Source organism: Anas platyrhynchos, chromosome 6 (assembly GCF_047663525.1).
Source record: "Anas platyrhynchos isolate ZD024472 breed Pekin duck chromosome 6, IASCAAS_PekinDuck_T2T, whole genome shotgun sequence".
In the NCBI taxonomy this organism is placed as follows: domain Eukaryota; kingdom Metazoa; phylum Chordata; class Aves; order Anseriformes; family Anatidae; genus Anas; species Anas platyrhynchos.
The window spans coordinates 7125493-7139893 of record NC_092592.1 but is presented as its reverse complement, the minus strand read 5'-3'; the positions used below and the strand labels follow the sequence as shown (position 1 = coordinate 7139893).

The following is a 14401-nucleotide window of genomic DNA, read 5'->3' as shown; positions in this document are numbered from 1 at the left end:
GACAGCGTTTTCCTCGCTTCCATTTAAAAAAACTGTTGAGCGCTGCCGTGTAAATATAGTACAAATTACCCCATAAAGCACGCAGAAGGAGCACAGCAGCCGGGCACGCCTGCAGCTGGCTGGCACCGCTTCAAAGCGGAGCTGTTCGGGGCGCACAGCTCACCCACGGAGTCCTGGACCCCCAAATTTCCACCCCCCCCCTCCCCAGCTCAGCTTCCATCCACCTTGCTCCTGGCACTGCAGCTGCCTCCGGTTTGGCCCCAGCATCCCAGGAAAACGCTGAAAGGATGGCTCCTGCCCCAAAATGCGCGCGGCCTCTTCTGGCCCTCGCCAAGGCGATGCTGGGGGGCAGCGAGGTGGGTTCAAAGATGCTCCCAGCTGCCAAATGCTGGCAGCGCCGTGCCAAAAGCCCCCCCGTGCCTCGAAGGCTGGTGTTACAGATGGAGAGCTGGCAGGGAGCAGCAGCACGACCCCGCAGGGCGCACGCAGGGTTTTGGAGATGAGCACGTCGCTCACAACCCCTCCGAGAGGCTCTGGAGGAGCTGGCATCGCCCCGAGGACAGGCAGGGCACAGAAGAGGTCGGGCATCAGCTGGGTTATTTCTTCTGGGCAGAAGCTGCGACAGATGCAGCTCCTCTGCTCGCTGCCCTTTCATCCACCCCCTCTCTCCCTGCCAGCTTCCAGGGTTCGTTTCCTGCCTTCAAGGCAAGAGCAAAAGACTTGAGAGCATCACCCACACATCTCCCCCCAAAAACTGCTCCAGACAGACACCAGCACTTACACAGTATCAAGAATTAACTTTATTAGTGACAATCAAGTCCTGTCTTGAGAGGTATCTGGTCACTTCCCTCTGTAACATCACGGAGAGGATGAGCGGAGCAGCCCGTAATTAGCAGGACCTCCTGACCTGGCACCGGGCAGCTCAGGAACCTGCCCAGCACGAGACCTCCCCCCTAAAAGCCCACCGAGGCCACCTGAAGCTGAAGACTTGAATATCTGAGATGCCACCTGCAGGTGCTCAGCCCTGGGTATTTCCATCTCGGAAACAATTTCACACCTGCAGGCGAAAAGCATCTTGCACCCAGAGCAAGTCAGTGTCCCACCAGGGAAATATTAAAGCCATCACCAGTGCTCGTGCACTGCAGAGCCTCTGTGTGCAAGGTCGTGGGCCGTACAGCTCAGCCTCTGTACCACGTGCCCTGTAAGTTTTCCACCCGTGTCAGGATTTTATGATTTAAAATAAAAAAAAAAATCACCCGTAAAGCAAAGCTGCACGTGCATCGCCCCGGAGCCCAAACGATGCCAAGCATCAGCTTCGTCTCTGTAAGTGGCCTGGGGTTAAACCCAGTGGGCTACGAAGAAAATAAGAGAGATCTGTTATTCTTCCAACAATTTTAGTCACCAGGTCATACAGGAAAGGTTTTCCACGGCTATTCACCTGAGGCAGCAGCTGTAATGCCAAGCTATGCCACTGCCTCACCTCTCCCGGCCCATAAATTTGAGAAAATAAATACAAGAATTGCCTGTAGCCCGGGCTGTGCTTGCACAGAGCAGTTTAAGTGGCTTTGAAGCCCTCTGGGTGCCCCAGCACCTCACCCCCGCAGGCATTTGGGGTCCTCCTGCTGGAATGAGCCCATTCACGGCTGCACCCGGCGGCACGGGGAGCCCAACAGCCACGGGCTGCTCTCGGATGGAACAACGCAAGCAAGCAGAAGTGCAAGTGAGGAAGTTGCTCTCGCCCACGCCAGGAATTCCCTTTCCTCGAGGAAATCCCCCCAAAACGATGCCCGCATTTTAAGGAGGGAGAGGTCTCTTTGGCCACTCGGGTGTCCCCCTGAGCTCGGGGCTGTTTGGTCCCTTGGCTTTGGTCCCCAGCTCGTCCTCGGGGGCGGCTCTAGATGAGGTGCACGACGAGCGCAGAGCACGCGGAGCCCAGGGCCAGCCCCAGCACCAGGTACAACGTCATCACCACCCCCGCTGCCTCGGCCAGCTCCTTTGGCACGATTTTGGGGCCGTAGACGATGGCCAGCGTGCCCAGGTAGCCGTTGCTGAGCCCCAGCAGCGCCGTGAAGGCCACCGGGTAGGCGTCGCGGGCAAAGAGCACCGTCCGGATGCGAGCCCGGGGCTGGTAGTTGCTGAGGATGAAGAGGGGGAGGAAGATGGTCCTGAGGAGGACCAGGGCGGGCAGCAGCTTGCTGTTGGGGCCGGGCGCCTGGATCCAGGCGGTGATCTGCCGCCCGCACCAGTCGGCGAAGTTGTAGAGGAGGAAGCTGGTGAGGGGCACGAAGTACTTGGTGCTCCACGGGCTCCCCGAGGCCTTCTGGACGGACTCGATGTTGGAGGAGAGGGACGGGAAGATGATGATGGAGATGAAGAAGACGTAGAAGAGGCAGAAGCCCAGGGTGGCCGTCTTACGTAGGATGGGGCGCAGCGGGGGGATGCTGGGCAGCGGCGTGGTGCCTCCTGGTCCTGCCGCGTCCCCCACGGGGCCACCAGGCAGTGCGGTGGCCGGGGACAGGCTCTCCTGGTGGCTTCTCAAGTAATACCTAAAAATAAAAAGAGGAGGGAGTTGGTGAGCCTCATGCAAAGTCATACAGGTGCTGGAAATCCGGGAGGGGCGCACGGCAGCATCCTCTTCTCCCACCCCAGGGATGGGAAAAATGACAGAAAACAAAAGCAGTTTGGGGTTTTGGTCGGGTGGTGATGTGCCGTGGGTGCTGCTGGTGAGCCCAGCCCCTACCTGGAGTACTGCAGGCGGGGCAGCAGGAGGTAGACCATGATGCAGACGACGATGAAGATGTCGGCGGTGAGGAAGTAAGCCAGGGCGCTGTCGGTCACGTTGGCCGCCGCCGCCAGGTCGACGAGGGACGCGATGGCACTGAGCGTGCCGCCCATGGCCTGACCTGCAAGATGGATGTTTGTAGGGCACAAAGCAAGCCCCAAAGCCAAAATCCGGCTCCCCAAAATCTGGCAAGGCACCGGAGCACCGGGCAGGCGCTGCCATGGTTCCCCTGCTCCTTAAAACACTCCTGTCTCGGCCCCAGGAAATGGAGACGGAGACTTTCTTCCATTTTTTCCCTTACATTTTGGTTTCTCAGCCATCCTACTGCACATTCATACCACCTCCTTCCCCCTTTTTCCCCTGCAGGGAACAAATTACAGCTCAGCTCGAGCCCTGGCTGCCCCGGTGGTCATTCCCCCCAGGGGCCAACATGGTGAGGGTCTGTCCCTGCCGAGCCCCCGGCGCTGAGCTTTTAGGGTATTTACAGAAACGAGAGTGCCGGCTCATGTGACCCCTTGTGCTTCTCCTTCAGCAACTTCCCTTTAGCCCAGCCTGCAAGTTTTGTGCGATTTTTTTTAAAAAGGAAAGTTACGTTTCTAAAATAAATACCGCGTGACGCAGGGATGGGAGGAAAAAAAAAACACTACACTCAACCCAAGGGGACCCAGGAGCACGATCCCACCAGGCTGCCCGTGCAGGAGGCGTCCTCCAGCGCTTGGGGACATCAACCCCTGGGGACACAAACCTGAGATCAGTGCCTGCGAGTTCCTCATGGGGAAGCGGCTGCTCAGGCCCAGGATGCTGCTGGAGAAGACGGTGGAGGCGCCGCTGACCACGGCCACGCAGGCGAGGGTGAGGCCGAAGAAGAGGGGGGTCCAGGTGGACGTGTCCACCTTCACCAGCACCGTGATCACCAGGAAGACGGAGAGCATGACGAAGAGCGAGGCCAGGATGCGGACGCTGGCGGGCACCCTGGGGACGGCGAGGAGGAAGGGCATCATCCTTCACCCCAAACCCACCCCAAATCCACCCCAAACCCGCGCCTCGCTGCCACCTCCCCATTTTATAACCCTAACGTGACGCAGAGAGCATCTCCTCTGCTCTGAGAAGGAGCAAAATGCATTTAAATTAAAGAAAATGAAGGATGAAGGGAGATAATTAGTCGTTTGAGAAATTACTCATTGCACGGGCTCCCTTTTGGGGCAGAAAGGAGGCGGAAGAGAGGGGGAAGGTGCCCACCCCACACCTACTTGTTGACCAGCAGGAAGTTTCCGATCAGGCACAGCACCGAGGGCACGGTGGAAGCGATGGAGATGTAACTCTCAAAATAGTCCTGCCAGGAAAAAGGGGGGAAATACACGGTCAGAGAGCACGTTCTCGAGCAGAGGGATGTGATTTCCCCTCCTGGTCTCTCTCTTTGAAAGAGGCTGAGGCTCAGTGCGCATTCACCCCGTGGGCTCATCCATCACTTGGGAAACCAGGCTGGAGCACGGGTCAACATCCAGCAGGCTGGTCACACGGCCAGTGGAGAAGACGGACACAGAAAGCAATAAACCACAGCAAAACGCAGGATTTCCATGCCCAGACTGCATTTTCAACCCACTTCATGCATCATGCTGTTAAAACCCATCCGCTCCATCCTCCCTAAAACCCTTTTCTCCCCCGGGAGTCCCAGCCAGCAGGTGGGATGATGCCTACAGGGAGGACAACCTACATCTGAGACCCTAAATAAAATATTCCCTGGGTCCCCAGCAGCCACGTCCGGGGGGCATCCAGCACCTTTCCTCTCCCCGCCACAGGTTTTCCTGCAGCTTTGCGCTGCAGTCTCTTAATCAGTTTGCAAGCACGTTAATTTGTTCTTCCCCATCAAGGGCTTTACTGAAAGCGACGAGAAATGTAATAATTGCTCCTGGAGGGGCTGCATATGCGGAGACATAAACACCTGCAGCTCCTGCATCAGCTCGGGGAAAAGCAGCAGGATCCGAGCTCCACAGCCACGCACCGAATCAGGGGAGAACAGACAAAGCGACCTGCTAAACTAAGCCTTATTTACCAACCTACCCCCAAAAAAGTAAAAAAACATGGATATTTAGAACACTTTGAAGTTAATTTTCTTTTTGAGGCTTGTGGGGGAGGAACAAAGCTTCAGGAAGCCGTCCACCAAGCAGAAGTACATCCATTTTAAACCACTTGGTGTTTAAACCACTCGGTGTACCCGTTTTTAAAGCACTCGGTGTTGCCCCAGATCCCGATTTGGGAGCTCAGAAGCCAGCAGGATTACGTTGGACCACTGAGGGGCAGCGAGCACCAGAGCATCGCCGTGCCCAGCGTGTGTGTCGGGCTGCAATCACAAACCACCTGCAAGCTTCAAGTCCTTGCCACAGCCAGATTTCTTCCCAGGGCAGAAACGGGGGCTGATGGCTTCATTTTCGAGGAGACTCAACCAGTACAGGAGACCCAGGTTGCTCTGAACTGAAGGAATTAAAAGTCCTCACACCCAGCAGCATCCCGTACGCGTTCGCACATGGACACATCACCAAGGAAGAAAAACTTGACCTTACACCAACTAAGGCACCAGGGGACAAAAAACCCACATGGAAAGAGGAGAAATAATCTTTTTCAACAAAGAAATGGCTGATCCGATCAGGGGTACCTTCAAAACAAGAGGTTTTAGGATGGAGATGTGGGTGCGGGAGGAAAATAAGGTCTTTTGGGTGGGCCGCCTTCCAGCCCAGTGCTGCCCCGAGCATAAAGCAGGGCTCTCGTGGTGCTGGGAAAGCTTTCAAGGAAAAGCATAATATAAAACCTAAAGAATATTTAAAAAAACTAGCACAGTTTGTTTGTGGGTGTTAAAATCAGCCCAGCTCGGGATGCTGGTCAGAAAGCACGGAGGAAATGTGGGCGTTACATCCAGCTCTGCCCTGGTTAATAAAAAATGTGCCCAAACCACCTGGACGAGCTGGGCAGCAGGAGGGCCGGCCGTGGGCTCATCACACCGATGCTTTTTCCAGCCACAAAGGAATGGCATCGCTCGGTGCAGGGAGCATGAGGAGGTGAAGGAAGGTGAAGGAAGGCCACACAGGGGTGATTTTGGGTGGTTGAGTCTCAGGGACGCTTCTCTGGCCAGCAGCTGGATCTCAAGATGGCAAAACTCTGAAAATAAAACTGAGTTTGGGTGCTTGCAGCAAAAGGGACGGATTTTCTGGTCTCCAAAGGGAACAAGCAGCGAGGACAAGGAGAAGCAAAGGAAGGTTTTTGGGGGGAGAAAAAGTGCTTTGTGACCCCCCTGCTGCCCCTAAAAACCTAGGGGCAGCTGCTCCTTTGGGCACGCCGACCCGCAGCGGCCGCGCACTCACCCGCAGGTCCGAGGGCGCCCGTCCCGCTTGCTCGGAGCAGTTTTGCAGCTTGTAGGCCCAGTAGTGCTTGGCGGTGATGAAAAAATTCCAGGGCAGCAGGGAACCGATGCCCAGCAGGAAAAATATCACGTAAACCCCATTGGGGTGCTCGCCCGGCTTTCGCCCGCCGGGTCTGTTCACCGAAGGCTCCTCCAGCAGGGGCTCATCGTCCGGGGGAAAGGCGCTGGCTGCCGGCTGCATGGTGCTGCAAGACAACCCCAAACAGGCTGTTAGGGTGTAAGGATGATTAGTTGTCGGGACGAGGCAACTTGAGGAGCTGTATGGGGTCAGAACAGGGCATGGGACCCCCAAAAAAACAGGAGAGGGGCGATGGGGACAGGCGGGTGCAGCAGCGTTGCAGGGCAGGTGATCATTAACCAGCCCCGTGGCCTTGAATTCACTTTCCCCCTTGCAAAACAAGAACTCTCTGCCCCTACAAGGACAAAACCCCATAAATAACAACCTGGGAGCCCCCAGCCCTTTGCACCGAGACCCCCAAAGCAAGCTTTGCAAGCGACCCGAAAGCAACCAGGAGGGCTCGCCACCCACCCCAGCATCTCCCCAAGACTCCCCCAGACCCGGTCCCCCAGCGGGGGGCTTTGGGGACAGGTTTAGGAAGGAAAGGGCCAGCCCCAAACCCCGCTGAGCACCACCCGCTTTGCACCACCCTCCCCGGGGTGGAGGCAGGGAGGCCGGGCTGAGGCCAAAATGCCGGAAATGGGGGATTTCGCAGAAAAAAAGCCACCAAAAAAAAAACACATAAAATTCGAGCTGTGGATGGGGTGGGAAGAACCCAGCGCCCCTACATCCACCCCCCCGCAGCCCTACAGCCCCCCCGCCCCACTCACCCGAGCCGAGCCGAGCCGGGCCGAAGCTCCTCCCACTTGAAGGCGTGGCCCCGCCCCAATTAGCACCGCCCTAATTAACCCCAGCCCCCGGTTAGCCCCGCCCCCTTCATTTTTCCTCCTCCCCTCCCCTTTTCCCCTTTTTTCCCCTATATCCCTCCCCTTTCCCTTTCCTCCCCACTTTTTCCCACACTTTAAAAAAAAAAATCACTTTTTTTCTCTCCTTTTTTCCCCAATCATCATAAAACCCTCACTTTTTTTTTTCTCCCCCACCCCCTTTTTTTTTTCAATTCTGCAGCCCCTGAGGCCACAAGGGATGGGGAGCATCTTCGGGATGAACGTGGCCGCAAAGTCCTCATTTTGCAGCATCCTATAAACGTGATTTCACTGCAAACCCCCATTTCCCCCATTTTATGCGCCCCCCAGCACCAGCCACCTCCACGAACCCTGAAGGGCGGCAGAACCCTAACCAAATCCCCCAAGACTCCGTGTTTTGTTTTCTAAAGCACCCAAGCAGAAGCCCACCACCGACCCATGTCCCCCACCAGCTGTGCGCTGAGCTGGAAAGGGTTTGGAGGGGCACGGGGAGGGGGTCTCCAGGGGTTTCTCCTTTGGGATTTTCATCCACGTTGACGTGCCAGGCTGGAATGCAGGAGGAGAAAACAGATGGGCTAATTTATTTATTTTTTTATTAGACTAGGAAATATAATTTATTGCATAAAAATTAATTTGTTACAATAGGAATGCTAAACTTTATTTACAGTTCTTTACAGAATAAACAGATGTGGGTGGAGAGGACGCCCGGCCCCTGGGCACATAAATACAGGGACAGGTCGCAGAGCGAGGGGCGGCTGCTGCCGGCACGACACAGCCCCAAAAGGATGGGGGGGACGAACACAGGTGGATGGGGTGGGCAGGACGGACGGACGGGCACCGTGAGGTCCGCGGAGCAGAATGAGAGCGAGAGAGATTCAGAAAAGGGCAGCTCGCCTCCCGCTGAAGCCCTGGGTAACGCCAGCAGCCACGGCGCGAGAGCAATTCTTCATTTTTTCCCCCAAATTCGCTTATCCCCCTCGGCTCAGGGGTGGGATGCCGCTAATGGGATGCTTAAATGCAACCTAACGGAGAGAGAAAGCCCTTCCTAGGTGGCAAGGGGAGTCACCTACAAGTCTTCCCACCTTCAGTTTCCAACCTGGTGGAAAATCCAGTCCGGAGAGTAAAGCAGGGAGACAGCGGAGGAGCTGGAGGGAGGGAGCCGGGACCTGTCGGATGCCCCAAGCCCCTCGCTAGTTGTTTTTAAGGAGTGCTGTGTGGGTTGGGCTCACAGCTGCCAAGAAATGCATCTGAGCGTTTGACCCACCTGTGGTTTTTGCATGTCTGAAGGTCTGCGTGTTCACTGCAGACTTCAAAAAAGGCTGAGCAACACACACACCCCAAAAAAAGCCCCTCGGCAGAGCCTGCACGCTTCCCCCCCTGAGAAATTCGGGCTCCTGGCTGCGATTTCACCCAGCACACAACCTGATGACACCAGGATGCGCTGGGTTAGCACACCAAGCCTCTCATCTTGCCAAAAACAACCCCGTGAAGACGCTTGCAATACTGAAAGCTTCTCCCGCGCCACCCTGTGATGATGCTCTCGGTTTGCATCCTGGGCTTCGCATCGCAAAGCCTTGCAGCCCGAGGCAGGAGCTGCCCTCCAGGCTCTGCTCTTAATACTTCCATCGACGGAGGGTCCACAGCCTTGTTGTGTGGTCTGGTCTAACCCCGAGCTTCTCATCCCCTTCCTATTTCTTTATTTTTCAACAGAGAAATTTCTAAGACACCACAACCACCGAGTAAATACTTCTATCTTCAGGTAGTCTCAATGTTTAGCCTTCATCCAGACACCGTATCTCTGCGATGAGCCTCGTTACCCGTTGATCACTTTCCATCCATCGCACAACTTCTCCTTCCACTGTTATAACAAGTCCATTACCAAAAAAAAAGAGAAAATAAAGGAGATGCAATGGGACGGAAACCCAATGACCGCTTTCGATGCTGCCTCTCCTAAAGCTAAGAGGCGTAGCCTGGCTTGCAGACCCTTCCTCACCAGCAAAGTAGAACTCAGCACAGGACCAAAAGCAACCCGAACAAGCACGCTAACAGCTCCACTGGTGTTTCTTCCAACCCCAAATGAGAAACCAGCTCTTCAAAATGCTGGGCAGCATGGGGCACAGCCGTCCTATCAAGGGACTACGTGCGAACACGGAGCAGCCCTGCTACGAGACCCAGCAGGATAAACCCTTGGGGCTTCGTCCTCGGAGCCCACGCAGGAGCAGGGCAGCCCCGCCGACCTCACCCAAAGCAGCCCCCAGCCCCAAAACTCCCTCCCCACATCCCAGCCAAAATACTGACTCAAAACCAGGGACTCCGCAGCGCTGCGGTCTGCCGGGGCCTGCATCCCAACCCGCCTCCTCCTGACCGTGCCACCTCGGGGCATGAACTGCAAACATCTGGGGGTTTTGTTACCAATAAAATAAAAATAAAAATAAAAAACCACAAAACCCACCACTTTGGCCTGTGTGTCAGTGCAGGGCTGAAGTCTTTGGTTTGTATATATGTATAATAAAGGCGCAGTCGCCCTAAAAAGCTCCCCCAAAACTACAGTGGGGAAGAATTCATTAAAAAACCCAATGAATTCGGCATCCCCTGATGCCACCAGCAATGAAGGAGACAGAGCCCAGCGATGGAGGAGGAGGAGGAGGAGGAGCAGGAGAGCATCCAGCATGGTGCTGAGAACAGGGACACCACCTCGGGTTGCTCCTGAAGGAAAACCAGCAAGAAAAACCAGGCAGCATCCCTCCAGCCACGTTTGTGGGGGACGCTGCTGCCAGGAAGGGGGACTTGCAATGAAAATCTCAGGGAGGGTCTCAGCTTGCCCTGAAGCACGGGGGCATAGAGGCACTTAACCCGACGGATTTCCCGGGGGTCCCAGGACATGTAAACAAGTTTTGCTCCACTCGACCACACGCTTTCCCTACAGAAGAGCGCTCATTTAAATCTCTCTCTCTGCCACTCTGACCACAACAGTGCTCTTCCTCTCTCACACACACGGAAAAAAAAGATTTATAAATCTTTTTTTTTTTTTCTGTATTTTTTTTTAAAAGGAGTCATCCAAAGATCTGGATAATAAATTATTTGCGTTTCCTAAGAAACTGTTTTTTTTTTTTTTCTTTTCCTTTTTTTTCTTCCTTTCCTACTTGCCTTACGAAGCTGCCTGAAGCCTTTGACAGAAGTAAGCCGCTTGCCTAGACTGGACTCGCCTCTTCGACGCAGAAATGCCATCAAAGGAGGAGGAGAACCGGAGGGGAGGGGAACCCACACGCACAAGGAGAAGGAAAGCCCCCGCCGCCCCGACCCGAGAAGCCCCGATTCCCCCAGCACCACCCAAAAACGGCCGGGAGGAGGAGGAGGAACGCTGCGTAACACTTGAATTGCTTGTAAACGGTGAGGATCGGTCTCTAAGGCTGGCAGTGACGTGGGGAAGGATCAACGGGCACCCTCGGGCCCTTCCACGCTCAGCCACCGCGCGGGGAGCGTCAGCAGCAGTCGCCCTCCGTGGCCATGACCACCAGCATCTCGCTCTTGCCCATCTCTTCTAAGGCACTGGCCAGGGTGTTGAGATCGCCGTCGTCTTGGTGCTGGGCTTCCCACAAGTCCAGGAGCACCCCGGTGGGGCTGGCTTTGGTGGCGAAGTAGTTCAGGTACCTGCGGGGGAGAGGCAGAGGGGTAGGCCCGGGTTGACCTGCTGTCCGTCGGGGGCAAACTACCAAGGGCCAGCTCAACACAAGGAGATCCCCCCACCACAGGTGTAACTCTGCCTAGGTGTACCCCAACTTATAGGTGGGCATCTGTAGGTGGACATAACGTGGTTGGACACCACCCAACCCCAACAGAGCACGGGGACACCCACCGGTCCATGGAGAGCTTCTGGGCGAGAAGTCTCCAGTCGTTGCCCCTGGCATTGGGGGCGTCCAGGCTGCTGCAGATTTTCTGCCGGATGGACAGGGGGATTTTGAAGGCGTAGGGTCCCAGCTGGGTGGTGGGGGCACTGCTGTGGTGCGAGTGGAGGGTGTCGAAGGAGCCGGCGTGCTGCAAGGGAAGGGCAACGTGAGACATTTCGGTGGTGAGCTGGGAGAAGCCACCCATCTTTGCCCACATGTCCCCTTGCCTTTCCCTGCCCGCTCACCTCTCCCAGCGTGACATGGAGCTGGAAGATCTGCCCTTCACCTTCCACCTGCCGCACGCAGATCTTGCAGGTGAGCTCAGTGGAGGCCTGGCTGTACCTCTCCAGCGTGAAGGTGCAGTGCAGGGCTCGCTGGCTGCCGCTCCAGATGTGGTAGAAGGGGATTTCCTGCAGGCCACCAACAAACGGGATCAACCAGGGGGAAATCCCATCTCTGGCCACCCCGTGGGGATAAGGTGGGACAGAGGGACCCCACAGACAGCATCCCACTGGGAAACGAGAACTGGTGCCCCTCTGTGGCACCTCACCTGGTACTTGGCCAGCAGCTTGCTCCTCCACAGCGAGTGGGGGATGTCGTGGATGGAGAGGCGCAGGTTGTGGTAGCTGTCCTTGAAGGGCAGCGGCTTGGGCTCCTCCAGCAGGTAACCACCCAGTGTCCGCTCCAGCTCCAGCACCTCCTGTGGGCAGCAGGACACCAAGAGCCCATCAGCTCACCCCGCTCACTGAACTGACCTTCCTTTGGGATTTTGTAACTTGTAACCGATACAGAAAGGCCGGGCGCTTCCAAGAACCCCCTCCCCAGGTGCCACCCTACCTGTTTTTACCACAATCCTACTGTCCCACCAGCAACTCTTAGGAGAGAAACAAAATCCAGGCAGCAGTGTGCTGCCTACACCTCCACCTAGAGGCACTACAGCAATCCTGACGCGGCAGGAGAAGGCACAGGGAATTAAATGGCCACGGTGCTCTGTGCAGCCAAAGCATCAAAACCTGAGCCCTTCATGTTGTGCTCAGCGCTGTCTGTGCCGTGAAACCTCCCCAGGAGGGGAGAGAAGCACCTCCAAGCATCCAGAAGGACGTGGAGAGCAGTAAACATGCTTATTATTTAAGCGCGGTCACTTTTCAGGGAGTTGCATCAGGCTGGCTCCTCCTTGGAGCAGCGCCCTGCTGCCCTGGGAGGTGGTGGCACCCAGGGTGGCCTTCCCAAAACATCACCCTCCTGAAGCTACCAGGCCTTGGCTGCATGAGGAAAACAAAGCACATTGGGGAACAAACCCCCCAAATGTCACCCAAAGGCTGACACAAATCAGTGCTGGGTGAATGACAACCAAGTGTGGCCTGCGGTACCTTCAGGGCATCCGGCGTGTCCTCCAAGCAGTAGACCTTGAGGTTGTACTCCAGGGAGGTGCAGACGGTGGGGGCGAAGATGGCCAGCTGGAGCCTCTTGATGGCTGACCTGGAGTAGGACTCCCCCACGAAGACGTAGGTGCCCAGCTGGTCGAGCAGAACGTGGCAGCACTTGGCTTCCAGCTGGCAGTAGCAGGGGGTGTTGAGGGTCTCCTCATCCAGGGTCACAACTTCCTACAGGGACAGACAGGAAACCAAGGCTTGGGGTCAACCCTTTGCTGGGGGGGGTGCTAGAGGATGTACCCCACAGAGCTTGTGGCCCTGGCTGACTGAAGAAGCAGGGCTCGCTCGTTACCTCCCAGTTTCCCTGGTGGGACTGTGTTTTCAGCTGGAAAATCCAGTCGGAGGAGGCAACGTCGGCGCAGTGGGGAATGGTCAGGACGACGGGGCGGCACAGCAGCAGGCCGGTGGGGCCGCAGGTCACCGCCGGGCTCAGCACCGTCTGCGTGCCTTCGGAGGGCAAGCTGGGGAGAGGGGGCACCCGTTGGAGCGAGGAGCCCCACGGTGGGCCACAGAAAGTGGAAGGGAGGGCACGGTGCGACTTACAGGGCGCTCTCCGCCTTGTTGATGACCAGGTACATCTCGTAGAACTTCCCCTGGGGGATGGCCCCGTGGGGCACCAGCAGGCTCACCCCTAGCACAGCACACACAGGTGTTAGATAGTCCCAAAATGATGGAGAAGCCATCCCCAGACCCCAAAAGGTGAACCCAAGGTGAGCTAGAGCGCCCCAGAGCATCCCAGGGAGAACATCTCCAGATGTTCCTCAGCTGCACCACTCGCCCCAGCCAAAAACACCCTCCTCCCCAACTCAGGGCTTACCCGTGCCAGGGATGGTGAGCCTTCCCCCTAGGTAGCCAAAAGTCCCGCTGGCGCTGCTGCCGTGCTCCCGGGGCAGGCTGAGGAGGTGCTGGGAGCCCAGGGCTTTGCTCCGCACGTTCCCAAAATGCCCGTCCCTACTGCTGTCCCCTGGGTAGGTGCCAATGGCGGGCCCCCCCCCCAGCAAATCCGTCCCGTCGTGGAGGCCTGGCGACGAGGAGGTGGTGGAGGAGTTGTAGACCTTGATCTTGAGGTTGGGCAAGGGGTCGAGGAGCGGGGAGTTGGTCATGGGGATCTTGTCGGAGGAGTCCTGCAGGGCGTACATGGGGCCGCGGTACACCCCGGCGCTGGCCGTCAGGTCAGGCTGCATGGAGGGGTGCAGCAGCTGCGGGTTGTCTGCGGGAGGAGGGAGACATCAGTGGAAAATAGGGGGTGTAAAAGTGGCAGACACCTGCAGGAATCACCCCCAGGCGTCCCTGGAAAATCGGGGCTGGAGGCTCACCAGGAGGCTGTCCCCTGCGCGGGGCACGTCTCTTACCGTGCCGGGATGTCTTGAAGTTGACCGGGTGGAAGCCCCCCGTCAGGGCAGCTGACGAGTCCGTGATGTCTGTGTCGAAATCCCGGCACCGCCGCCGGTACACCACCACCCCCACGGCCATCAGGATCACGATGAAGACGAAAATGGCCACCACCAGCCCGGCGTACAGGGCCACGTCGCCCGTGGCCTCCAGCACTGGGAGGGAGGAACGAAAGGGGGTGAAATGTTAGGTTTATGCAGCTTGAACTCATAAAATCAATTGTAATATCCTAATATAGACAACCCCGAGCTCACAAAGCTCATATATACGTGCCCAAGCTACACATCCACCTGGAAAGAGCAAGAGTTGACGCCAACAAGAAGTCAGATGCCACCACCCGTGAGACGCAGACACAAGGTGCTGTGTGTGGCCACCAAGTAAGAGCCCTCTGGCAGCCAGATCTGAAGGCACGGAGCCCATCTTTCGCTCCTTCCTCCCTTCCTGCTGCCTGTACCGCTTTGTTTCTATGGTTTCATGCTCAAACGAAGCCCTGCCCTCATGATCACAACCACGTCAGGTCTATTTTGTTTCTGGGAGGTTTTTATCCAAAGGGAGAACTCGCACCACCCTA

General features: G+C 56.7%; 2 protein-coding genes across 5 annotated transcripts in view; both read right to left on the bottom strand.

The window, feature by feature from the left end:
* Positions 1–777: 777 nt before the first annotated feature.
* On the bottom strand, positions 778–7106 carry SLC29A3 (solute carrier family 29 member 3). Of its 2 annotated transcripts, none has more exons than XM_027460552.3 (6): positions 7026–7106; positions 6139–6382; positions 4033–4115; positions 3528–3754; positions 2741–2903; positions 778–2546 (listed from the first exon to the last, which is right to left on the bottom strand). In XM_027460552.3, exons 2-6 carry the CDS (start codon positions 6376–6378, stop codon positions 1895–1897), a joined length of 1365 nt encoding a protein of 454 aa, XP_027316353.3. In that variant the 5' UTR covers positions 6379–6382; positions 7026–7106; the 3' UTR covers positions 778–1894. The 2 variants fall into 2 exon arrangements, with proteins under 2 accessions (XP_027316353.3, XP_027316352.3); XM_027460551.3 differs by lacking the exon at positions 7026–7106 and adding an exon at positions 6727–6890.
* Positions 7107–7705: 599 nt separating this feature from the next.
* The window catches only part of UNC5B (unc-5 netrin receptor B), a 35911-nt gene continuing 29215 nt past the window's right edge, over positions 7706–14401 (bottom strand). For all 3 annotated transcript variants that reach the window (XM_072040328.1, XM_038181275.2, XM_072040327.1), the window contains 9 exons: positions 13791–13985; positions 13256–13648; positions 12982–13069; positions 12731–12899; positions 12376–12609; positions 11556–11705; positions 11251–11415; positions 10975–11153; positions 7706–10769 (listed from right to left, as the gene is read on the bottom strand). In XM_072040328.1, coding sequence (XP_071896429.1) covers positions 10601–10769; positions 10975–11153; positions 11251–11415; positions 11556–11705; positions 12376–12609; positions 12731–12899; positions 12982–13069; positions 13256–13648; positions 13791–13985 — 1742 coding nt within the window. In that variant the 3' untranslated portion in view covers positions 7706–10600. The remainder of the gene's footprint in view (positions 10770–10974; positions 11154–11250; positions 11416–11555; positions 11706–12375; positions 12610–12730; positions 12900–12981; positions 13070–13255; positions 13649–13790; positions 13986–14401) is intronic.

Bases quoted from the DNA above. Each gene is read 5' to 3' on its own strand.
- SLC29A3 (XM_027460551.3), bottom strand. The intron at 3,755-4,032 runs GTAGGTGTGGGG...CGCCGTCCCCAG, and splicing joins AACTTCCTGCTGGTCAACAA to GGTGCCCGCCAGCGTCCGCA. The intron at 2,547-2,740 runs GTAGGGGCTGGG...TTTTATTTTTAG, and splicing joins CCCCGCCTGCAGTACTCCAG to GTATTACTTGAGAAGCCACC.